This window comes from Epinephelus moara, chromosome 3 (assembly GCF_006386435.1).
Source record: "Epinephelus moara isolate mb chromosome 3, YSFRI_EMoa_1.0, whole genome shotgun sequence".
NCBI classification, from domain to species: domain Eukaryota; kingdom Metazoa; phylum Chordata; class Actinopteri; order Perciformes; family Serranidae; genus Epinephelus; species Epinephelus moara.
Genome location: NC_065508.1, coordinates 2627560 through 2652883, shown reverse-complemented (window position 1 = coordinate 2652883; position 25324 = coordinate 2627560). Strand labels below are relative to the sequence as shown.

The 25324-nt window shown below is 43.0% G+C and overlaps 2 protein-coding genes across 4 annotated transcripts in view; one reads left to right on the top strand and one right to left on the bottom strand.

Annotated features, from left to right (window-relative positions):
- Positions 1-3549: 3549 nt before the first annotated feature.
- Positions 3550-9489, top strand: LOC126387764 (SLAIN motif-containing protein-like). Its single transcript, XM_050040414.1, has 7 exons — positions 3550-4377; positions 4764-4900; positions 5023-5133; positions 5301-5396; positions 5487-5774; positions 7453-7593; positions 7689-9489. Exons 1-7 carry the CDS (start codon positions 3968-3970, stop codon positions 7946-7948), a joined length of 1443 nt encoding a protein of 480 aa, XP_049896371.1. The 5' UTR covers positions 3550-3967; the 3' UTR covers positions 7949-9489.
- A 1327-nt stretch (positions 9490-10816) lies between these two features.
- The window catches only part of taf1 (TAF1 RNA polymerase II, TATA box binding protein (TBP)-associated factor), a 19190-nt gene continuing 4682 nt past the window's right edge, over positions 10817-25324 (bottom strand). Inside the window, exons 11-41 of one of the 3 annotated variants that reach the window (XM_050040441.1) lie at positions 24917-25084; positions 24552-24679; positions 22956-23063; positions 22573-22746; positions 22276-22449; positions 21955-22059; positions 21654-21854; positions 21430-21571; positions 20886-21016; positions 20713-20793; positions 20470-20619; positions 20260-20379; positions 19764-19939; positions 19442-19674; positions 19130-19337; positions 18413-18578; positions 18000-18211; positions 17272-17380; positions 17079-17177; positions 16788-16965; positions 16070-16137; positions 15816-15938; positions 15609-15701; positions 15431-15515; positions 15233-15300; positions 14041-14157; positions 13556-13663; positions 13233-13328; positions 12631-12847; positions 12187-12358; positions 10817-11263 (exon numbers count right to left, since the gene is read on the bottom strand). In XM_050040441.1, the coding sequence (XP_049896398.1) occupies positions 11041-11263; positions 12187-12358; positions 12631-12847; positions 13233-13328; positions 13556-13663; positions 14041-14157; positions 15233-15300; positions 15431-15515; positions 15609-15701; positions 15816-15938; positions 16070-16137; positions 16788-16965; positions 17079-17177; positions 17272-17380; positions 18000-18211; positions 18413-18578; positions 19130-19337; positions 19442-19674; positions 19764-19939; positions 20260-20379; positions 20470-20619; positions 20713-20793; positions 20886-21016; positions 21430-21571; positions 21654-21854; positions 21955-22059; positions 22276-22449; positions 22573-22746; positions 22956-23063; positions 24552-24679; positions 24917-25084 (4433 nt within the window). In that variant the 3' untranslated portion in view covers positions 10817-11040. Of the gene's footprint in view, positions 11264-12186; positions 12359-12630; positions 12848-13232; positions 13329-13555; positions 13664-14040; positions 14158-15232; positions 15301-15430; positions 15516-15608; positions 15702-15815; positions 15939-16069; positions 16138-16787; positions 16966-17078; positions 17178-17271; positions 17381-17999; positions 18212-18406; positions 18579-19129; positions 19338-19441; positions 19675-19763; positions 19940-20259; positions 20380-20469; positions 20620-20712; positions 20794-20885; positions 21017-21429; positions 21572-21653; positions 21855-21954; positions 22060-22275; positions 22450-22572; positions 22747-22955; positions 23064-24551; positions 24680-24916; positions 25085-25324 lie in introns of all 3 variants that reach the window. The other 2 variants (XM_050040439.1, XM_050040440.1) reach the window with 2 other exon arrangements.

The window sequence follows — 25324 nt, the reverse complement described above, 5'->3', positions numbered from 1 at the left end:
GTTTCACCGCATTTTTATTAGCTTGGTGCTTTTATTTTGACGGAAAGGCGAATCCATCGAATTCCGGATCCTGTCTCACTCGCCCTGGTTCCGGTTCCTTACCAAAACGGCCACTAACGGCTCCAGACTAGCTTTGATTGATACTTTTTGTATTGTGGCCTTAAAGGTCCAGTGTGTCGGATTTCAGGGACTCTATCGGCAGAAATCACAACTTTTTTATTAGTTCATCTTCTTGAGACCTGAACTTTTGTGTGGTATGCATTTTTAATTTCTCCTAGCTATTTGGGATCAGTAGGACCTGCTAAGTATAAAAAACTAAACATTGTCAATGACAATAAAGTCCCACTGTCCTCAAATGAGTACTCCCTAATAGAGTGTGCCAGTAAACCCGGAACTCCATTAGCGCTTTTAGCACTTCCGGTTCTCTCGTCTAAAAGTCAATACGTTTTTTGAATGGGATTTTGGTAAAATGCCTCAAATAAGGTCTGTGGTTAACAAAAGCTTAAGCGAGTTTCAGGTTTTGTTCTACGACATAAAACACGTCAGTAAATACCCTACTTGTGAATTTTGAAGCTTTTACGTGTCGTAAAAAAGGCGGTTGCTAACAAGTTGCTCAATACGACTACAAACCCTGTCGGGGACATTAAACGTCATCACCCCCGAACAGGCGAGAGTGCTGGCAGTCCGCCATTACAGCTTCTTATTTAGCTTAAACACTCCGATTTCCCCATTATACAGTGTTTTTAAAATAAAGCAGCCGAAATCAGTTGAAAGCTTAGTGGCGGTGACGTCAAGAGTCATGCGACCGTGGAGTAGTCATGTAGTCCGTTAAAGCCTAACGTTATCGTTTTACTTCTGGCGATCGCATTTAAGCTTCAAATGCGGTATGAAAGGTGTTCATATGTGAAGATTATCTCGCTGAACAAAACCTGGAAGTATCATAAACTTGTGTTAGCCACAGAGCTTATTTTCTGACATAATCCAAAACCCAATGCAAAAATCACATTCACTTTCTCTTCCGGGAACCAGCGCAATGCTAAACTTCCGGGTTTTGACGTCAGCCCTGGCACACTCTATTAACAGTGTCTTAGCTTGTTACTAAAATTGGTCAAATTTGTTGCCATATCAAACTACAAACACTATTAATCATAGATAAACAAGTTTCAACCACAAAATGTGATCAGGTTTTGGACCTTGTCCACTTTTGTGTCGGGGTCGGCTGCAGACTGATGGCGCGTTCCAGGCAACCTGTAGGGGGCGATCACACAGAAATGAGACGCTAGAGACGCTTCAAAGACTCTTGAAACGCTGGAAGCACTTATTCAATGTGCGCTAGCTACTGGCATCTGACGCTCAAAAAGTTGAAAATATTTTAACTTTTCAGCGTCTACACACGTCGAAAAAGAAGCGTCTACAAAAACTCCCGTCTAAAAAGATGCTTGAATGCCAGTCAGACGCGCCATATCATAGGAAAACAATGGTTTTACTGGCGTCGCGTTTCTAGCATTTCATCTCGGTGTGATCGCTCCCTAACTCGTGTTTTTACAACCTTCTACCCGTGAAAGTGCACTGGAACGGCAGTCAAACCCGTAACTTACCACCTGTGAGCTCATACCAGATCGATGTACTCCCAGTTACGCTTTCTGACGTCACACAGCCCTCTAAACCAATTACCTTACTCCTCTAAACAACAATGGCAGCCCCATGGATGCAGTGTTGATGCAAGTGATACATGATGAGAAATAGACATAAAATAACCCTAATGTTAAGGCATTATTGGTAGCCGCTCTAACAGCTAGTTTCCAGTGCAAGAATAAATCAATACAAAATATGTTTCCAAACACACAGATAACGTAAAATAAAAAGTATAACAGCATCTTTGACCTTATGCGCTGTTTCTCTTCCTCCGTTTCGCTCAAATGAGCAAGGAACCGGCACCTTTGGTGACAGAAGTGATCATAAAGGTGACAGAAGTGATCATAAACAAACATAAACCCTGCACGGTCCGCCATGTTGCTTTGAGAGTTTGGCGTGACTTGCCTGGAACGCTATGAAGTCGTGATTCGTGACTTGAAGTGGTGACTTACAGGCTCAGAAACTTGCCTGGAATGCAGCATGACTTGGCAGAAATGGCTGCCATCTTGTTTTGACATGGATTAGTGGAATGATCCTTCCACGTGTTCACTGACGGAAACCTTGTTACAACTTTTACTTCCTCTAGATAGTCAAGTTTGATCGTTGTCTCTGCGCTCCAGCAGGGCCACAAGATGGGACAAAAAAGCATCGGTGAACAAGGACAACAGGTCTAAGTAAAGTAGAATGAAATACAGTATGAGGTCAAGTAAACCCAAAATGTGATGTCCACCTGAGACCCCGAAAATTAGAATCCTTGTGTTGTCATTAGTATGAGGCATTTATGTCTACATATGCAGCGGGTCCTCTCCCATGGAGTCTGCCTTTTTGTTTCTACAGTAGCTCAGAATGGACAAACCAAATACTGGCCATTCACCTTTGCGTGTTGGCCGACGGAGTTCTCCTACATGCTTGGCACACAGGAGAAGTTTCAGTTCTGCAATGCCACCGCTAGACGCCACAAAATCCTACACACTGCCCCATGGATGGGTTACTGATCGGGCCTACTGCCACAGGCCCAGGTGCCCAAAGCATCAGGAGCCCCCCTGGCGTCCACCTGCAAAATGTCACTCAAATTAACACGTACCCATCAGGAGGAGGCTCAAAATGAAAACATGGAGACACAAAAAGTCTAAAAAAAGATGCAAAACAACCAAAAAGAGACACAAAACCACATAAAGATGGCTAACGATCACAAGGAGGTAAGGGGGCCCATTGTCTCATACTCCACCCCCGACTGGACCTTTAAATTGGAAATTGACTATTTGTTTTATGGCATGTTTCTGCTTTAAAGTGTTTCACCTGTCTAAAAATTCATGTTATCATAGCATAGTTAAAAGAAACAGACAAAGACCAGGCCAGCGTTACAGTGCATCTTCTTGCTTCTTGACTTCTGATTTTTTTAGGTATGGACCCATAAAGCTCAGCCACTTAAAAAATATTAACAAGCTATGATACAGTAAATGCAAGCTAGCTGACCATAATGTTCAGTTAATTTAGTGTCCATGGCTTCAATATAACTTTGTTGAAAGAATGGTTTAGAATGGGTAGATGTGGCACTTGATCCCTGGAGTTTGGGTGCGAAAGGAGGAGACATTGAGGTATCACTCACGTGGTTGTAAGAGGCTGTAAATCTTATGTTAATCTGCTTGTATGTGGGTGTGTGTGTGTGTGTGTGTGTGTCTGTTTGTGTTAGAGAGAGCGTGAGAAGCCGAATCTGACCTCACTTCTCAGTACGACTTCCTCGGGTGTGATGAGTGAGTCAGGCGTATTTGAAAACAGCCAACCACAAGCATTTAGCAATAAGCACTGAATATGAGAACCAAAGAAACCAGCTGCACTCGTTCCTTCATGATGCGCTGAATGTAAAGAGTTAAAATGTCCATGAGAGCTAAACAGCAATGTGACATGATAACTCAACAACAAAAGCAGACAAATATTATTAGCTACTACTACGAGTAGCCTGTAGGTATTGTTGTTCATATTAATCTTGATGGTGTGATGTTGAGTGGCTCTTTTTCTTTCTCAGTGGCAACTCATGGACTCTTTAATCCACATAAGCTCATGATGCTCCTTTAAATCCATCCAATCTGTTGGGTGTCTGTACTTAACAGCCCCACTCAACCAATCTGGGTCAGTAGATGTTACAGTAAAGCACAGTTCCTGTCTGTGCAGAGCAAGAATTGGAACTTTTAAAAATCACATTGTTTAAACTGGAGACTTTTGTCCGATCCTGACTCAGCTGACATCCTCATTATGGAGGGTTGAGGTGGAATGAAACGTAACTGGACAATAGCTCGAAGAAGCAATAAGGTCTGAAGATTTCACTGAGAAAATGGAACTCCAAAACCAACTGCAGGGCGACTGGAGCCGGTACTTTTGTAATCGGCCAGTGGAGTTTGATGAAAATGCAAACCATCATCTTCTCTCCAGTAAGCTGGAAAGCAGCTCTGTGAGGCTGGAGGGCAATTCAGATCCGTACTGCAGCATCTGGGGGGACGACGAGCAAGCAAGAGTCAAGAGCTGTAACAATCGGTCATTTGCCATGGACGCTAGAATAAGACTAGATCATTTGAAGTCAGCGTGTAATTCCCCCTTGCCTCGCCGTGCCACGGATGGGATATTGTACAACTTTAACTGTCCAAAAGACAACTGGGACAGCGATGGGTCACAGGAGGAAGAGTCCGCTTTGGATTCAGTAGAGCTCCTTGATGTTGAGGATGATGTGCAGGATGAAGAGAGCTGGTAGGTGCCACCAGACCTTCAGTAATATTCTCTGAGATTGGGACTTGAGATGAGGAAAAGTATTTAAGTTATTCTGGTCTAACTTTAGTAAGGGTGGGACAACGTGAAATTAAAAAAAACACCATCCCGGGTTTTATCCATCGTCCAAGTCACCAAACACTTTAAAAGACACATTAAGGGACAGTTTATCCCAACATCAGCAACTCACACCAGAACAATCTAGACTGATGAATAACACCACAGGGATGACCTATTCTTTAAGGTGCTGGTAGCTCATGAGGTGGATGCTTATCAGGAGAGCTAACTTCTCAGTCTGACTGGTAAAGTTTCCCTTTACATGGACCAGGAGTGGGATGAGCACCTAGTGACTGAAGTGTTCCTCACAGGTTGTATGAGTCTCCAAAGAAGCAGGCGTTTGTAGAGAGAAGTGAGTCTGCTCTCAGATGGTGTCGACACGTCCTGGATAACCCCAGTCCTGAGATGGAGGCGGCGTGTCGTTCACTGATGAATAGGCTGGATCAAAGTGAGCAAGTAGCAGCACAGATTTACTCACTGTCCTGCAAATATGTTCGATCAGAAAAGATTCTTCTAAGGGTGATCAGTTTGTTCAGGGGTTTAACTAATGCCCTCTCTCTGTATTGTCAGGATCAAGCAGTCACTTCTACAGACGTCCTGCAGTTTTCCATCATAGTGTGAGCTCCTCTATGAACAAAACATCTGTCAGCACCACACACAATAATGTCTCTGATGGTTCAGGTAATACAATAGAGAGAGTTTTTGGATCCACCTAACTTCATGTAGGAATCCAGTTTTTAAGTGCAAATTAATGTCTGCTCACAGACAATCTTTTTATACGTCCAAAAAAGTTTCTTTAATATCACATATTTTAGTAGCATGTGTTTTGCATTCATTAATCTGCACAGATGATGAGCTGAGCCTCCCCCATGACTCCATAACCACAAGCTACAAACTGCAGGACATGACAGATGTCCACATTATGGCTCGCATACAGGAAGCCAGTGAGTACAGAGGAGTGTCTGTGATGATCTAGAGTACACTACATACTCGCTGACGGTTGGATTGCAATAACCTTGGTCCATATTTTGCAGGTTTGAGACAGGACTATGTTTCCACACCTGCTGGGAGAAGCCCCGAGTCACTGTTGATGTTTCCGTCTTATTTTAACACCACTGGTGAAAATATCAATGACTTCACTCCAGGAAATAAAACTACGCCTTCGTCTTCCTCCTGTTGGCAGTCCGGTCTGTCATCACTGAGCTCTTCCCCTCACCGCTCACCAACATCAGTAGCAAGGCAGGGCTGCCAAAGTCCAACACTGGCTAGGCTTCACCAGCAGGTCGCCCAGCTCAAGCTGCTGAAACGGGCTCAGAAACAAGGTACACAGAGCACACACAGGTTTTCTTCTTTATCTGTATTGCTGGTCTGATAGCTACAGACATTTTCTATTCTATTTTCATTAATATGCTACTCCTGTATTATCAAAGGCCTCATTAGATTTAAAACAGGGGCTATGATGTATTATATTATTGTATGGTTGTGTGAAGAAGAGCGAACTTTCTATTCTTTAGTAGAAACAGAAATACTGAATCAAAGTGTATTTTTTTGCAGAGCATTATGATTTTTCAGTGAAGTTGACCTTTGACCTTTTGGATATAAAATGTCAGCATATGAATTACATATGAATAGCATATTCATTTTTAAGTTACAACCAAAAACATGTTTTGTGAGGTTATGGTGACCTTGACCTTTGACCTTCAACCACCAAATTCTACTTGAGTCCATTCTTGGGTCCAAGTGGACGTTTGTGCCAAATTTTAGAAAATTCCCTCAAGGACTTGACGCAAGGTCACAGTGACCTTGACCTTTGACCACCAAATTCCAATCAGTCCATCTTAAAGTCTAACTGAATGTTTGTGCCAAATTTGAAGAAATTCCCTGAAGGTGTTCTTGAGATATCACGTTCACAAGGATGAGATGGATGCAAGGTCACAGTGACCCTGACCTTTGATCTATGACCACCAAACTCTAATTAGTTCATCGTTGAGTCCAAGTGAACTTTTATGCCAAATATGAAGAAGAAATTCCCTCAAAGTGTTCTTGAGATATCACGTTCACAAGAATGAGATGGATGCAAGGTCACAGTGACCTTGAACTATCGCTGGCGCAGAGGCAATAAAATGCCCTTTCCTGAAAATGGTATGAAAAAACTACAGATGGCTGGACCTGCGTATAAACCAGGATGCAAGAAAGTAAAGGAGAAGATAAAGAGAGAGCTGGAGACGTCTTTAAACCGATATCAGAGCATGTGAGCGGAGCGGATGAAAATTTCCGCTCCTCGCTCACAGACCTGTCACTTTGCGCTGCTCGTCCGCTCCGCTTGGTTCTGTGCATTCTTCGCTCCGCTCTGCTCCACTTCATCATAAATTTTATCCCACTCCACTCGCTCACCACTCTGCTCAAAAAACTGTGTCGTACTACCCTGACCTGTAATCTTCTATTCACAAATAAAACATGAGCTTGGTAGATTCTCCGGGGAAGTCCTCTCCCCTCTCGCCGCAGTTAGGGAATGTTCACCACGGTACCGCTGTCGGCAGGGTGGAAATAAGTCAAAGTGTGGAGGAGACGGACCGGGTTAAGCGGCCGACCTCCGGGGAAGCCCTCTCGCCCCTCCCCGCAGTTAGGGACTGTTCTCCAAGGTACCGCTGCTTCTCTTCTCAGTTTCTTTTCTGAAGTACACAGTAAACTCCTTAGTTTTGAAAGAAAATAGTGTGGGTGTGCGCAGGTGCAAAGATGCATTCTGGGTGGGGCATGAGCGACCGGAGCGAAATTGGAGCGAGAGATAAGGCTCCTCTCTACCTTTTAAAAAAATAGCCGCTCCTCGCTCAACACAAAATCCTCCCGCTCCCCTAGCGTCACTGAAGGTCACCAGGCTCACCACTACCTGTGAGAAAGAGGGTGATAGTGTCGCTCTAACTATTCACGGGACCTTTTCAGGGGCCCAGCCAGTTCTATGGGTGGCCCCAGATATGATGACCCTGATGTGTTTTGCGGCAGCATCACCGGGCAGGACCAGGTCACCTCTGCGGACCAGCCTCCGCTCCCTCCAGGCTGTGAGGAACAGCAGAAGTTTAGACATCGACAACGATGATAACAACTACCAGTCTGCTGAACAAATCCCTGCTTACCCACCATCAGGTTTGGATCTGTTTCCTCACACTGCAATTCAATTTAAAACTTTTTTTTACCTTATATGTCTAATCAGTCTAAATTGGTCCTAATTGTTTTCTCAGGTGCATCATCTAGGTCAAGTTGCTGGTCTCCGTCACTCTCCGCAGCACACATGAACTCCAACAGCTCGTTGCACTCAGTGAGAAACTCCTCAGACCAGACGGCGGCTGTGAAGAGACTGCTGAGGTCTCAGTCTCTCAGCCCCTGCAGGATCCCTCACCCTGCTAAGGGATACTTGTCTCTTCATGGACGTGTTTTTGCCTCACCTGAAAGGTCGACCACAGTGGCTTGGGGCAGAAATGTGTCATCCACACAAAGATAGAAATATTATGTCAACCTAGAATCAAAACATTAGAACATTACTATCTCTTACCATGTATTAATGTGCTTGTAGGGGCTGCTTGCATAATCATAACAGTAGGAATTAATGTTCTACTGCTGTACTGTGTCTGCCTGAAGTTTCCATCAGATGGGATCTAAATCATCTTCGTCTGGTGTGTGGAATTCAAAGTTTATCAATGTGGGTCATAAAGTTCGTGACGTACATTTCAGTGCTGGTTTGAATGTGGAAGTGAAGTGCGGCTGAATGAGTAGGCTGTTTTCTGCAGAATTGTTGCAACAGGAAGTGTGCAGCTTACAATCATGTAAGAACAACTAAACAGGTGACCTTTGCACAATATGAAATGTGTGTGTTACCAGGAAATAGACTGAGGTGTGGTGTTGGTGCAGTTTCTTCCTGAAACGTATTGTCATTCACTACTTTGATTGTTCAACTGTTTCTCACACCCTGAGGTGATTATTTAAGCTTTTACACGTTTCTATGTAACGCAGCTCTAGTAGACGTTATGACTTCTCTCAGGGAAGGTACATTTCTTTAACTGTGTTCCAGCATGTCGCCTGACATGTTTACACTGCTGTAGCTTTGAGTCACAGCAAATCCATCAAAAGTCTGTTTTGTTCGTCTCTCTTTGATCTCCTGTTTGCTCTTTGCTGCTGAATGAGACCCATTAAATGCTCTACATGCAGCACAAATGAAATGATTTAAAAAAATAAAGTGACCGTACAGATGTTTATCAATGTGTAGCAATCAGAGTGAGATATACCAGTTCAGATGATACATGTGACAAAAACATTCTTTAACAAAAAAATACTAAAATTTAATGAGTTCAGATGCATTTATATATTTGTGGCCGTCCAGTTTGGTGTTAGAGTACTCTCTACTGTCAGTAAGGTTTTTGATCATGTTTTATATGTAGTTTTAATTATGAATTTATCAAGTGACGGCAGCTGTGGTGGTCTGATTGAACTCTAGACAAAATGTTCTGCATAAAACATACCACTATTTATAACTGAGGAAAATGCTATAGAAAATAAATATCTACAAAACTGTCTTTCTCTATGCTGAATACTGCTGATTTTGTCTTACACTTAGAAAACTGTTTGCTATATATGAAAGGGATGAAATACTTATCTTAGCAGGGGTGTAGGTTTTCCTTCAATTCTGGGGGGACACATGAAACAGGAGGTTTAGGGGTCTTACGCCAGAAAAGTTTGAGCGTCAAACACTTAATTTCCTGCATATTGGTCAATTTGAATATTTTCTGCATCAGTTCATGCTGTAAATGTCTTTAATTTTGTCAAAATAAAAGTCCTCTGCTAATTTTATGTTTTTATTAAGGGAGACAAATCCACATGTTCTAAATATTGAGAGGGCAACCCCACCTGTGTACCCCCAAAATCTATGTCTTTGCACTTGTGTACGTAATAATATTTTCTGACATTTCTGTGTCCTAGTGAGAAAATGACCTGGCAACTATTTTGATAGCAAGTGAATTGTTTAAGCTTTTGTGTGTTTAAACTTAATATCCAACCCAGTCTTGTTTCTTGTCTTTCAGTGATTGTCCTCTTCCTGCATCTTGTCATATCTCAGAGGTGCTTTATTCTGTCATTCAGATTTTTCAGGACTTCATCAATCAGTTTTCTCCTAACGACTTCAGATTATTGTTCTCTATCTCTGTTTTTATTAGTGTTTATAAAAAGTGCCAATGCACTGGGGCACAGGGGACCACAATGGGTCCTGGGTCTTAATTTGCAATATCAGGTCAAGTCAGTCATTTTGAAGAGGACAGACACAGATGCAGATTTCCTCGTCTCCTCTTTCGACAACACTAAATACTGCTCCTCTGAGGTAAGATGATGCTCAAAGTCAGAAATATATTACATCATTTCATAATAAAAGGTTTTAAGACTATCAAATTCAAGGAAGCAGTTCAACAAAAACTCCACCTGCAGCTGTGGACATCAACGCTCGGCTGGAAAAAGGTGTTGCTCCTGAAACACAGACAGAATGTACCCGTCACATGCCAGTTTGCCCTGGGCATAGCATGAGCATGATCATGTGCTTTAATTGCCTGTAGCGTGTAATGTTCATAGTTCTAGTTTGATTACATTTATTCAGCCTTTATTTTGACAGTGGGTCATACTGAGACCAAGGTCTCTGTCTGCTGAAAGACAAATGAGTTTGAATGACTGTGGGTTTGTTTCAGTTATTTTATATTGGGGTCAAAATGAACTCCGTTGGTTTCACTATACAACACGTTTACTCAGTTTTACTGAAAATTAAATTAAACCAGAATCAAAGGATGGTAAATTAGCTTTTGAGCACTGTGGATTTAAATATATCTACATGTATTTTCATTTGACTAGTTTGTTTATTACAGTAGTTTCTTCTTCTCCCAGTCATATCTTAAATATGTTGGTTTAATGAAGGTTAAATATATCAGCATGAAAACCAAACTGCACTAACCTGATCCACTTCTACCTGAATCACTCAAGACAAGAGAAAATTTGTACAGACCGGTTACACCACTTGCATTAACTATGCTCACTGAGGTTTTGGTGATTGGGGTGTTAAAGCTCCATCAGAACACTAAACACAGACTTTGTTCCTGTAATGAGTGTCTGGTGTAAATTTCAACAGAGGAAGAGGAACATGTTTCATTACGTCATACTGTAGCTCAGTGTCTGTTAGTGATGTATGATTTTTTTAAAGAAAGAGCTGCATGTTAACTTCAGTATGTTTATTCTCTTTTTTCAATCAGGAAGTGGGACAGACAAAGTTGCTCAACTATTTGTGAGAACTAATATGAATGAGTTAAAACAGTGCAAAACAACTGTACACACGTCCATGTCAAGATACACACATGATTCATGACATTTATTCAACATATAAAATGCAAACTCAAATTTACAGTGTGCTGTGTGTCCCTGTAGTGTAGGTACAACAGCAGAGCAGGAAGCTATAAACATTAAAGATCATTTACAAAATAAAGTATGTACAAACATTTTCTCAATTTTTAAAACTGTAATTATGCACAGTGTTGTCTTAATACTAAAAACCATAAGAAAATGTCACTAGTTGTCAGAGTCCATGTCGCTGTCTCCTCCTATAGATCTGAATTCTTCACTCTCCTCGTCTTCACTGAGCTGGACCTGGGAGAGCACAGCTGGGCCTCTTCTCCGTGCTTCATCTTCTTCATCTTCCTCCTCCTCTTCGCTGATGCCATAGTCTTCTCCGTTTCCCATGCTGGAGGCCTGCATCTGACTCCTGCTCTCTGTCTCCTCGTAGCTGCCATAGCTGGAAGGAAGGAAGGAAGGAAGGGGAGGTTATTACACTGTACATGTAAAAGGCCAACTGAGGACAAGTAGAGATGTGCAGCACGAGTTTCATGCTCTGTGTTGGAAGTGTCCTGAAGCCCCGACATAACAAGTTGTTTGGAAAAACGTCATTTGAACTCTGTTTTTAGCCTCATTGTAGCCTGTAGCTCTGATTGCCTCTCTGTGGACACCAAGCTCATGTGTGTGCGGTGCACAGAGAGGCAGTGACAGTTATGTCGGGGCTTCAGGACACTTGGATCACTACGGACGAGCAGTATGGAGATATTTTGTGGTTTCAATTATGTGTTTTTGGATGTTTGAATCTGGGGCGCCGTCAGCCTCCATTAGGTGGAGTTGTGTTGCTACCTCCTCTCCCCTTGGATCTCTACAAGTGATGTGAGGACTCTAAAACTTCACCTGAGCCTCCCTCGGCATATGGGTGAGTAGATAATGGCTGAATTTTCATTTTTGGGTGCACTATCCCTTTAAAGCCTTATTATGGCTGTATCAAATTACTGCTAATAAAAACAGAACATTTCCTCTTGCTGCTGCGTCACAATAAAATCATTTAACTAGTGCAAAAAGGGGGTTTATTGTGAGTCCGTCACAGGAAATGCAATGTGTTTGTCAAAGTAGCTACTTAAGGAATGTATGATGTAGTATTAAACTGCATTTTCTGACAGCACCAGGACTGAAATGTTACAAATTCCAATTTGATGTGTACATCAGTGCAAGCGTGTTTTTAGTAGATAAAAAGAAATCTAAAGGCTTACTTTCCCTGAAGAACAAATACCTATATTCACTTCAACAAGTTGCTTGTAAACTGTTCACATTTCACAGATTTAAGTTACTGCCTTCTTGAGCACTGTTGCAGAGTGTTATTGGCTCCTGGGCCAGTTGTACCTGACATTGCTGTCTTCCATGTGTGGCTCATCAGGCCCGTCCCCTTCATATGACATCATGCTCTCGTCTTGCTCCATGCCCATGCGAGCTGTGTCTTGAGCTCTCCGTGGAGGGGCGGGACGCACATCCACTTCTCTGTCAGAGTCGCTACCACTCTCTGACAGCTGTATGGCTGGAGGGGACACACACACAACGAATTGGGATGTCACACAAAACACACAAGGCTGCAGATAATATTCAGAGAGGACTGATTATTGTTTGATCACTGCTGAGTCTCCTGTCTTCTCACACTGACAGAGCATTAAATATGTACATTTTATAATGTTAAGTGAATATTTGCAGCACAACACTGCTTTCATCTTTTATCCTACAGACATGCATATTTTTGTTCTATTCATTAGTATATCTGTGAATACTTTCCGCAGCCACTGCAGATGGACATACAGGAGAAAGGGTTGTCGCCCTCCTCTTCGCTCGCATCATCTTCTCCGTCAGACATGAGCAGGTCCTGGTACAGCACACTGGCTTGGGCTGGGCGGTTTGAAAGTCCGTCATCGTCCTCCTCCTCCTCATCCTCCTGGTCGTGCAGCCGTCTGCGAGGCGGCAGCAGTATGTCCTCTTCATCATCTTCGTCCTCGAGATCTCCATCTGCATCCTCTGCCTAAAAAGACAAGACAGACAGGTGTGTCATAGATAATAACTAAGAAGTAAGCAAACTAAAATGTGAGTATAAATAAAAGCACAATTCATTAACAGTAAATAATTAATTAATAATTAATTAATTAATTTTTAGAATTAAATAGTGGAGTTTTGGGCAATTTCTGTCTGACAAAAGTAAAAACTGATGGTGGGGAAAGAAATAGATCCAACTACAATTGTGGAGAATGATGTGTGTGTACCGAATTTTAGGCCACAACAATGATGTAGCCTGAACTTTGAGTGATTTTCATATAGCTACTTGCATACATTTGTTTGTACATTTTCATACGTCTATGTGCTGACGTCATAACAGCTACGTAACCTTTCAATAAATCTGTCTTTCTTACAGGAGCAGGAGTCTTAGGTTTGCCATCATCTTCCTCCTCAAAGCCTTCAATGTCCACATCTGACTCTTCCTCCCCGGGTCTTCTGCTGTGGCGACCCTGAGGGGAAGGATGATAAAAGTCTGAGTACACTCTTGCTGAAAGACAGAGCCAAGAGGCAAATAAACTACACTCATTACATGCTGTAATGTTATCTGTAATTTTCTAGTGTGACAAACTAACACAAGTAAGTACAACAAAAGCCTGTAGTGAAGCTGGGTGCTCTGAGGAAAGTTTGAGGAGAGGTGGCATGTGGTTGCGAGCCTTATTTCTATCTCTCTCCATACCTGCCCCCCTCTCTTCTCTGGAGCAACCACTAGAGGTCCTTCAGAGAAAAGGCTGCTGGTCTCTCTGGGCAGACTCCCTGAAGCCCCGCTGTCAAACAGATCAGCAGGCTTGCCAACACCACAGAGAGCGACACACACACACACACACACACACACACACACACAAAGGGAGAGACAGGAGACGGCAGGAGTGAAGGAGAAAAACAGCGTGGGGAAAAAGGAGACACTACAGTGAGGAAACTAGATTGTAGAGATGAAACATGAAAGTCTGGAAAGGAGAGTTAGTGCTAAGAACGAGTGAAGAAATAAAAGGGTCAGGAGAACTACAAAGTGTGATAAGGAGACTACTGCACATAGAAAAGTTAGGACTGCCTGAAGTGGCATGCTACAGCTGGAGGCCTAAATCTATTGTCAATGTAGCAAGATACCCAGGGACCCAACATTTACAGTGCTAAATAAAAACTGAGCCCTGGCTGCTCTCCTACCTGCGGTGTGTATGGTCCTGGTGTCATTGGGTCCAAACACTCCAAGTCTGCTGCATCTAGAGCCGCCTCTTTGGCAGTAGAGATGTCCTTCTCCAACTGGGTCAAGTGCTCATCATACTAAAGGCAAAACAGGTTATTATTACCACAATGATTGTTTTTCCTGCTCATAAAAATATATGTTGAAATAGTCTGAATCAAATTCAATTATTTCTACAATAAGAGGGTGTGTGAACAAAAGAGGGGATAACTATTCATTAGATGGAGAAGGCTTATTATGACTGTACATATATTTAATTCTTTTACACTGACTACGTTAACATGCACACTCATATTCTGCTATTATTACAAATATGACAGCATTCTGAATTTGATAGAGGTCATGTCAACGGTATATTCCAAATTGGGCCTTTTTCCGATGTAGCACGTTCCAATTAAGACGATGGAAATGCCGATAGTATTCGGGTTTGTATATATATATATGTATATATGTTTGTATGAGGTTTTTTACTACAGTTTGTGACACACGGCCTCTTGTCTGTTTACAGTCAGCTCTGTGCGTTGTCATGGAGATGTACACGAACCAACTTGCCAACAATTTGTAAGGCTGTGGTAAAGATGCACGCCTAAAAGAAAAGCCCCACCGTTATGGTCGGACTGAGAAACACTCCTACTTTTAGACATCACCAAAGACTTTGATATCAACAGGTTGTTGGACATACGCAAACATTGCAACGTAGATCTTTTCAAGACGATGGCTGCAGGAATAAAGGAGGGATGCTGCGTCCCCATGGTCGAACAAGTCCACCACAGAGAGATAACTTTGAAAACAAATTCCTATTTTTAAGTAAAGACGCAGAATGGCACAGGAGGCTCAAGCCATTCCTCTTTTCCATATTTTGACGCGATCAACTGACGCATTAATCCGAGTTTGCACGGCTGCATGTAAATGGGAATATTAATTTTTTTCAGCCATGTAAACAGCTTAGCAGGAATATTGTCTTTTTCAGAATAGGGCACAAACCTGAATACTCTGTGCATATTAACGCAGTCACTGTTCCCTGCAGTGTACTGCAGCGATTCTGATTAAACAGTAAAACCCAACCATACGTAACTTTCTGCATAAATACTTGTGAACATGACCCTTCTTCCTGCCATTAAAAAAGAGATAACTATACGTCAAGACTCAACGTACCTCTGCCAAGGTTTGCTTGCACACATTGACAATGTCCAGGGCTGTCTTGGTGTAAGGACTGTCTGGGCCTGTGAAAGACACAGTGAGTAACAGTGCTTTTAACACCTTTACTAAACCATATAACTCTGCTCTTAGTCACACAGTTTTTAAGAGAAACACGCTCAGAGGTCATAATATCAGTGATGTCAACACCTTTACCATTGTACTTGATACTGTTGGCATGGATGAGACTGACGTCTGAAAGGAACGCATCTCGGTTCTGGTATTTGTGTTTAGAGATGTTCTGTTGAAAGATGAAATACAGATTTTATTGCTGATATTAAACATATTAAATAAGTTTAGATGTTTCAAGCTTGACACCTTGTATGACTCTCACCTTGCGGATGCTCTCCAGATCCATTGGGTTTACGATCACTTTATAATAATCAGGCACAAACTTTTTGTTGACAGGATGGTGAAACGGCCATGACTACAGTGAAGGGAGGAGTTAAGGAAGGAGATCATGAACTTATTCTGCATGTGAACTGATCAGTGCTCTCACAGTGACTGAGGTAACAGAAAATGGTCGGAAGAGGGGACTCACGTCAGGAACCACCATCATCTTCTGGGTTACAATGTTGTCCAGGATGAAGGAGAAGGCCACCTGATCATCATCATCCAGCAAGGGGTTGATGGCTTTCTCCAGCCTCACCAGCCTGTCCTCCTTCTGCACGCACACACACACACACACACACACACACACACACAGGTTTCATGGTTAATGTGAAAATAAACAAAAAGGCAGGAAGATGTGAAATAAGACAAAACATAAACATACATATATACATAAACACTCACCTCTTTAAGTTTAGTATCGCACAGGTCCAGCATGGACTGTGCTACCTGTGTTATTGGATGTTTTGCCCCTGGAGGAACAAAAAGAGAGAGCCATCTTAAAACTTGATGTGAAGTCTTAGTGAATTCAGAGTAAGATCTAAATCTGTTTTCAGGAGAGGGGGCCAAAAGCCTTATTTACTTGTGGTACCAGATGCTTTTCTCAACTTAATTTCCCTTGTAGACATCACCCTCAATGTAGGTGGGATTCTCAGCTGATTGCCATAGCACTGCCATATGAAACTGATGTGATATCATCTTCACTGCAACACACTTCATGTTGCACCATCCATCCTTTCATTAGCAACCAAACCGTGGAACATCTGCACTTCGTCAACTGGCCATACTGTGGTTTTGTGGGCTGCAATTTTTTAAAAGCTGGGCCGAGTGACTACAAAAATCGCAGTCGCTATTGACAGTAGCTTGGCTGTTTAAAAATGGCAGGTTTGTGCAGGTGTCCTGCGTTGTGGTACCACAGATTCTCGCTCACCAATCAGTGATCTGCAGTGTTTACCTTCTTGTATCGGCTCAGCTCGCTCAAAACCTCGACCAACACGGCACATAAAAACAGTACCAGGTACTATCCACAACTTTTGCCGATGGAAACCGCTCCAAGCAGGTTGAGTCGAGCCGTGCCGTGACATACAGCAGAAATGAGAAGAACATGTTCGTATAGCTTTACCATTGTAAGTTGCGCTGTTTTTGACGATGACTTCCACTGCTTCACGGAACTCCTCTCTTGATGGGTACATTCGTTTACGAACATTCTCCCTCAGCGTCTGCAGATCCATAGGCCGTGTGATGATCTTATAGTAGTCCTTCACAACCTTGGCATTGACTGGTGTGTGGAATGGATATGTCTACACAGAGGAGACAGAATTAGTGAAGATGAGACAGAAAGAAGAGCAGTAAAGGAGGTGACTGGACAATAAAATGTTGTTGAGGTGGATGATTGTGTGCCTGCAGATCTTACATTGGGGTGATCCCGCATGTCATTGATGATGCTCTCTAGCACAGAAGACAAGGTCACCATGGGGTCAGTACGTCTGCGGTGAATGGCCTTGTGGGGTTTCTGTCAATATTACGCAACAAAAACAGGTCAAAAAATCAACTAAAGAGACTCTCAGTTCAAAATATTCTAGAACAAGTTGTAAAACATTGCTTACATTGAGGTAGTCACAGTGCACAGCGTTGCCTACGCGTCTCTTCTTCTTCGGCGGGAGCTGTTGCTTGGGGAACTTGAGCACTAAAGACTTTCTGCGGACCTCATCAGCACTGTAGGAGAAAAAAGTGTTTGATGCTGCAGGTATCAGAGTGATTTACTGGTCATGGACCCAAATTGAGTAAATAACACACTAATTTATAGATTGTTTTACTGGAACTGCATTGCTAGGCAACAGCTTGTGTCCATGTTTACTTCCTGTCAGCTGATGTCATTCACCTTTGCCCTTTTTACAAGGAGATCATGTTAAAGGGCCGCTACAAATTCCCTTCTTTACTTCCTGGCATCACGGAATCAAAGAGGTATAACGGGTGTGACATGTAACACCAAAGTCTCGGCCAACTGTGTGACACAAAACATAAGTGTTGGCGTTGCTTTATAAATAATAACAATGGCAAATGGCCCATCCTGCCCGTGGTCCTGCCCTGTTTATAAAGACACTGTTTTGGCACTGTTACTATCTCCAGTGGTGAATAAAAGGTGAGGTCACTCTGTCCCCCCATTCTGCCATTGTACCTTATATACAGCACAACAAGGGGGCATAGTGGCACAATATTACCGCCCTGAGCCGGCTGTGTAACAAACAAGCTGCAAAATATTCGAACATCAGTGTGAGTACAGATCAGAATTCTTTCCAATGATAAAAGAAGAGGAACAAGGACAATCCATTACCTCTCAATGAGCTGTTTGCCCAGCACAATCTTGGTGCCCTCCACCTTTATCAGTTCCTCGTTGTCATTGTGGATGACAGTCTTTTCCAGCTCCTCCTCTTGCTCCTCTGTCATGGCAACTGGGTTAGAAGGCGGGGCGTTGGTCTGATAGTACAGCGGGCAGAACTTGTTGGTCCTCATGTGTCCGATGGCTCCACATGCGCCGCACTTTAACTAGGGAAAAGAGGCAAACATTAAGGAACACGACAAATAATCTACTTGTGCTATGTGATGATATATTGAAAGAACGACCTACAAATGTTCATAATATCTACACCAATGGAAAGCCACTGCAACTAGCAGGATACTTAAAAGCTGAAGAGGAGTAAGGTAAAAGAGAGGAATATAGTACTGAATCGGCAAGCTTACTTTTACCTTGAGGTCTGGTCTCTCTTTGACCTTCTTGGCCTTCTTCTCTGGAGGTCCTTTGATCTTGTCTTTCTCTTGGTTTCTCTTCAGCCTCCTCAGCTGCTCTTGAATACGCCGGCGCTCCTTCCTCATCTCCTCTCTGTGCTGCTCATCGAAGAGGGCAAACTTTCGTCTGCAACCACAAAGGTGCACATTACTGGCTGTTTTACATTCACTGGTCCAGTTATAAAGTGGCATTTCTACAATATAAACTCTGACAGCCAAATACATGAGGCAAGGACACGACATGTCACATAGGCAGTGTGGCACAGGGTGTTTCATATGCTACACAAATTCCTTCTTTGAAGCGTGTGGTTGCGTGCCAGCTTACTGTGTGCTTATTGAGTTTTGCCAAGAGATAATGCAGTTGGTTATACAAATGTTTTTGAATGTACAGTATGTTGTGTGCAGCTACATCAAAACTAATATGCATGCTAATTATAAAATTGATTAAAAGTTGCAAAGCTAGGATGATAACATTATCACTGCTTCTTTTTCATGAATTACACACTGCTCAATTAAGAGCAGACTTTTCAAAACAATGTTTAGAACTTTAATATCATCGTGACATCAAGCTCTACCGATGTGAACAATCTTAGCCTGATATGGTTCCATAGTTATGAAACAGACTGATGATCAAATGCCCTCTTTAAGACATGAAAGCTCACAGTTTGAGAGACTCACATGAATTCATCATCCTTGGTGGTTCTGATCCTGGTGTAGGCGTCAATGACGGAAGCCTTGCGCACCGTCTCGCAGCGGACATACTCTTTGCCGTCCTCATCCCTGAAGGTGCGATAGATTTTGAGTCGCCGTCCTGTGGCTGAGGAGTTTAGGCTGGTGACGGAGGACGTGTCGTCGTCTTTATGGGAGCTGGTGGATAGGGAGCTGGCTATAGAGTGAAGGAAAGCAAAGTTTACAGTTTGAGACACAAACAGCAGCTAATGCAATATGTCCCCAGTGCACCATAAAGAGCTCTCTGACTTTAAAACTCACACAAGCCTTTGCGCCTCTCCTTGCGTCCCTTGTGGTCGCGATCGCTCTCCTCGCCCATCAGCATCCTCTGCAGCTCCTTCCTCTCCTGCTCCTCCCTCTCGCGGGAAAGCTGGGAGCTGGTCTTCTTGTTCTGGAGCATGTTCTCAATGTTCTTCCCCATCTCCTCAAAGTCACTGTCCTCTGCTGAGCTGCTGTCTGTGTCTGTGGAGAGCACCTCTGTCGACTCTAACACTCTGTGACAGGGATGCAACAAAGAAATGGACTCAAGGTTTGCTCAGACAAAATCCTGAATAACACACACCACCCTAAATAAGAGTCTCACTTGTTCTGCAGGTCAAAGATCCTCTGGCACTCCTCCTTGTAGCGCTCCTGGTGCTCAGCAACAGAGAAACGAGAGCCTCTGGCAAACTTGCTCATGGGTCCCTCGCCTGAGCGTGCCTGTTCTGTGGACATGGTTCTGACCACGTCAATCACCTCCCAACGTGAGAGCTTCTTGATCTACCACACATACAAACACACGATCACTTAAACAAGCCTCAAAGATAAGGTGAAACAACCTCACCCTAAAAGTAAAGCCACAAGCCTTTCATGCATTTTTCACGATTAACAAATCTGCAAAAATGTTTCAACCCTGACCTGCAAACAGAGTTTTTGCACATGTTCCAGTTACAGTGAATAAAAGATGGGAAAATAGACTATTTTCAGTTATCTGTTGATGTGATAAACACAATGATTGTTGTAGAGATGGGGGACAGTCTCTTTAACCACCACACTGTCCTACATCAGTTTCACGTGCTTGCGCATCACCATTGTCTTACCTCTTCCTCTGGAACACCAAACTTGCGCAGCAGTTGCTTGGCATTCTTTAGTGAGAGTCTCCTCAGGTCAGCGTCTGTCCCCGTCACAGTCTTCTTAGCAGGCTGCGGCTCTTTGTCATCCTGAAAAAATGCACAGGATCAAAGTTTTCAGCGTCTATATTTACACAGTGCAGAACAAGGGTTGGCGGATTTTGCATTAGACAGTCAGACCTTCTGTTGTGTGGGCTTGTTGGGCACTTTGACGTAAGAGAAACCCTCTCCGCAGCCAGTAGGATCAGCCACACCTGTAACTTCCAACAGGCATTTCCCCTTCATGGCAGAAATGAAGGCTCTTGTTGTGTTCCAAGGAGCTGTCCGCACCTAGGATGTGTGAGACACGATTAGGGTGAAGTTTTGTGTTATCTCAAGGCTGGGACACTTCATTATGAGGACAAACTTGAGGAGGATCAATACCTCATCATCAATCTTCATTTGAAAGTCCTCTTCATTCTCCTCCTCTGGAGCAAAGAAGGATTTCTCGCCATACCCAGCATCCTTAGGGCGTAAAATAACTTAATTAAGTCAAGCTGCACCACAGCACTCACTCGTGTTACCGTCTGAAGTAATTCAGAGGCAGATACTGTTACCTTGAGCCTCTGCTCTGCCACCAGCATGCTATAGTAAGCGCAGCACTGCTCTGGAGACACCATGGCCCTGATCTCCTCCTCTGTAGGCAGTCTGAAGTCAGGCTTCAGCACCCACCAGTTAGAATCCATCCCTGGTATGAAGACAAGACACTGTTAGACATTTTCTTATATCTGCAATCGTGCTCTTGAACACATTTTTTGAGCAAAAAAAAAAAAAGTCCTTGTCAGAGCTTTCATTATAGGTACATATATGTTAGAAAAGGTATTGTGGAAAACCATATGTGATGATGTAAACACTTAGGATTTGTACCCTGTCCTTAGACTACATCTTACCTTCAGAGTTAAATCCATAGTAGGTGTAAAAAGCTCTTTCCCTTTTTAGATTTCTGTCTGTCAATTTAAAGCACACACACTGCTGAGCTCATGCACAGTATCTCTTTATGACCTGAACATTGCCCTGACACATCTGGGTTAGGTTAGTCCAGCCAAGGATAATCATCACTGAATGGTGGGCGAACAGGATTAATGAATGAGTGTGGTCTACCTGTACGTTTGAAGTCAGCACACAGTTTTAGCCGTTTCCTGATGCTGCTCTCTGAGTGTGAGGGAAAAGCTTTCTTTATATCTTCCATGCGGATTCTGCGGGGCCGGTCCTTGCTCTTCCAGAACAAGCGGTAAATGAACACCTGCAGGATTTGGATATGACAAGTGAGCATTTGCAACTACAGCAGCTCGAGTTTCTGAGAGAGTTCAGGCAAATAAACATACCTGTAGGAAGTCTCTGATGTGAGTATTGGCTCGTTTGGAGTTGGGCCCTGGAACCTCAAACAAGGGGCACTGCTGACCAACTACAAAAATGTCCACAATCTCTCTAATGTAGAGGCCATGTCGCGTTCGCAGAACCAAGAAATCGGTCTCTGGCATCTTGTGCAGGTAGATTGGAGCACGGAAAAGGTTGTTTTCAAATGCCTGAAAGAAAAGACATACCATCTCACGGTTTGCCAGACCAATCATGCTTCAAGTATCCACCTAATCTGAATACTGAGTCTTTGGTTGTGACGATGCTGACCTGGAGCAGCTGTCCAGGATGAAGAGAACCCAGGAACGGGGACGTGTGGCAGTACACGGTCTCTCCATATTTACAGTCAGGTGCTCCAGGATCTTTTCCAGGTTTCTGAAGAATGCAAAAACAATGCAATAATGTCTTTTAACAACTCGATCCAACAAAGTAGAAATATGGAGTCTGCATTAACACCAGAATGAAATACAAAACAATTCTCTACATTGAAAAAAAAAATATATATATATACAGTATATGCCGAACATTTAATGTCTTGGCTGACAAAACACAAAGTCATGAGTGGGAAACTAAACTAAAGACTAAACTCACCCTTTTGTAGTAGTTTTTGATCTTGGTGGCCAAGCCAACTTGCATAATGAGAGGGGGGTATTCTTCGCTGTACTCTGCCAGGATCAGATCTCCATCTTTGCCTGTCAAGTCCTGCGGAGTTCGCATGAAGAACATGTCTCCTCCACCTGACGCCTGACGCTCCTGCTCTCGCATCTATACAGAAAATAATAACAACACATACACCCAGTACATCATTAATGTTTATACAAAAATGATAAGATACTACTAAGTTATTTGTTCATAGAGAATGAGTGCTTGTTTTGAGCAGGGCTCCACCTTGGCCTTCTTCTTGATGTGTTTGAGCAGAGGCTGGGCAGGATGGGGACCTGGTTGAGCCAAAGCTCCAAATGAGTACTTCTTCAGAGTCGGTCGATGAAACTGGCGCAGCTTCATGGGCCCCATGTGAGTGGGGAAGAAAGGTTGCCTGAGCTCCAGTGCAGGGATGGAGTGCTGTTTAAGACACAAAATTAACTCCATTAAACTATAAGACATCTACACTTCAGCGGTTGTCAGCTTATTTCACAGGTTATGACTCTGTGTCTATGTGATCTGACGGAGTTCTACCACAACATTTTTACAGTACAAACTACAGTTCAAAGCATTTCCATGTTGACTATGTCCTGTAGACTTTATCTTCATTTTTCTGGGCCACTACTTACCTGAATAATGTTGCCACCGAATGTTCCCCTCAGCCCCTGCTGTTTAGGATAATAGAACTCATCATTGGAGAGGTTCCAGGGGTCCTTCACTTCGGGCTGGGACATGTTCTGAGTTGAAGGAAATCACATTTGCCACTGAAAGTAATGTCATTTGAATTGAATTGCCAGAACTAGTGCCATGCCTGTTCAAAAACAGCCTGTTCAGAGCAGGCTGACACACAGGCCCATGGTGTCACTGACTTCAGCTTTCTTGAAAAACACATATCAAAATAACTTCACACTCCAAACTGTGGTTCCTTCTGTCCTGAGCAATGCACCTGGCACCAGCAACATATTTGTGTCCCATAGAAATGCTAGGGTATACGCGTCATTTGGATACAACAGCTCATACAAACATCATATCCCATCAAAGAAGTCAAAACAGGGCTATTTCTGGGCACAGAAGTGCTTATTCTGAAAGTTACATTGCTAATTAGGGCTGGGTGCCAAACTCAGTACTTTTAAGACTACTTTTACAGTGATTCTGCTGAGCTTTGGTCCCTGACAGCACATCTGGGTGAGAATACCAGGTTTAGACAAGAGGCGGAAGTGCTACTAAGTGCCTGAAGCCTGGAAGCCAGCTACAGAGCTCTGAGTGTGGCAACAAAGCTCCGCAGAGCTGCTGTGTTCAACTTCAGACAGGAGGTGGAAGTGCCCTGAAGTTGGGGCACCAGTTAGGCTGCTCTGTAGCCCCTCTGTCGGCTTCCCAGCAAGCCAAAACTTTTGATGCAGTGCTTATCTGCAGCAGTAGTTTCATCATCTAGTCTATTTTCTCTTCCATATTATTTTACTAACAGGATAGTATCTCTGCTCAATAAGCAGAGACACACATATGAACACACAAATACACACCTAAGCAAACAGACAGAGACAGAGGACTAGTTTAGAACAGATAGGAGGAGCAGGACTGCTTTTGAGTCTACTATGTCTCCCCTGCAGCTTGTTCAAAAATTACTTTTTTGTTACTACAGAAAAAGTAGAGCAACGAAAAAGGTGTTAAGATCTCCAGTCTCTCATCTGTTCTTGAATACACTGTAGTGACTGTGTGAGTGACAGACAGCGAGCTGTACCCAGCATGCTGTTGGTTAAGAGGTGCCTCCTTTCAATTCACTACACAGTCTGTGCATAACGCGCTACTAATAAAAATGTCACTCAGACCTCGCACTTGACACTGCACTTCTTTGGGTCGTTAACAATACACTCCAAAGTGTGAAGCTGATCAGACAAATGATTGTGGAGAAAATCAAAGGACAGAGGGACAGACAGAAACTCCGTCCATTTAAGTTAGATCCTATTCTCAGTCAAACATTTTACAGTTACCGTTCACACATAATGGCACTTTACAAGATTTTTGCAGCCTCAGATGCAAGTATTCTGTCAATTCCATTTAACATGATCTACTCCTTCATCAGTAGCCTTGTTCTTCCTTATTAAAATCCATAATTTACCATTTTCTGTTTCAAATGACCCACATCTCCACTGAAGAAGCAGACCTTGTAATCTGACATTTCACACAATCAAACATGTTCTTCCGCTTGCCCTGATGAGGCAGCATACCTGCTGTGGCTCATCTTTTATCACGCCGGTCTTCCCCAGCAGGATGCGGCTCTTCTTGATTGCCGTTTCCTTCTTGTTCTCTTTTGATGGGGAGTGGGAAGTCATCTCCTCCTTTTCATTGGGAATTTCTATGAGAGAAAACAGTTTGTCAAAATATGCAGACTATCTGCCTCAGTGATGACAACACTGTGTTTTAGTGAACTTACAAACTAACATTAGATGCTCTGTTTAGTTTATAGAAATTGCACAGGAAGTCACACAAATTAATAAAACATATATGCAAAGAACATTTTTTTTGTGTTGATTATTCAGCTTTACAACAGAGGTGAATATGTAGCTGAACAAGACGGAAACTTTGAATATACCTAGGATGATATTTTCATCATTGGGATCCAGTGTAAGAACAGGTGGCATGAGCAAGTGATCCATCTCCTGGTCATCCCAGATAATGTTATCTTCCCAGCGTCCATACACCAACTCCTCGTTGTCAATGGGGAAAATCGAGAACCAGGGAGAGTCTTCTTCGTGAGAGGCTGCGGAGGAACAAAAACAAATTATAGTTGCTGCAGAGCGATGGGTCAGGTCCGGGCATTTTTAGGCAATTCTGAGCAACAAGCAGAAGAATTGGAAGACATTTAGGAATTTAGCAACACAATCTGCCTTTTGCATCAGCTGAGGCTTGAACTCACAACCTCTGAGACTAAGAATCAATTTCTATCTCACTGAGCTAATTAGTCAGTGACAATTCATGTGTAGCTTCACAAACTGACTAA

What these genes read in the sequence shown, in the direction of transcription:
- LOC126387764 (XM_050040414.1), top strand. Translation starts at nt 3,968, where the DNA reads ATGGAACTCCAAAACCAACTGCAGGGCGACTGGAGCCGGTACTTTTGT. An exon ending in GATGAATAGGCTGGATCAAA is followed by an intron (nt 4,901 to 5,022) that starts GTGAGCAAGTAG and finishes CTGTATTGTCAG; the next exon opens with GATCAAGCAGTCACTTCTAC. An exon ending in GAAACGGGCTCAGAAACAAG is followed by an intron (nt 5,775 to 7,452) that starts GTACACAGAGCA and finishes GTTTTGCGGCAG; the next exon opens with CATCACCGGGCAGGACCAGG.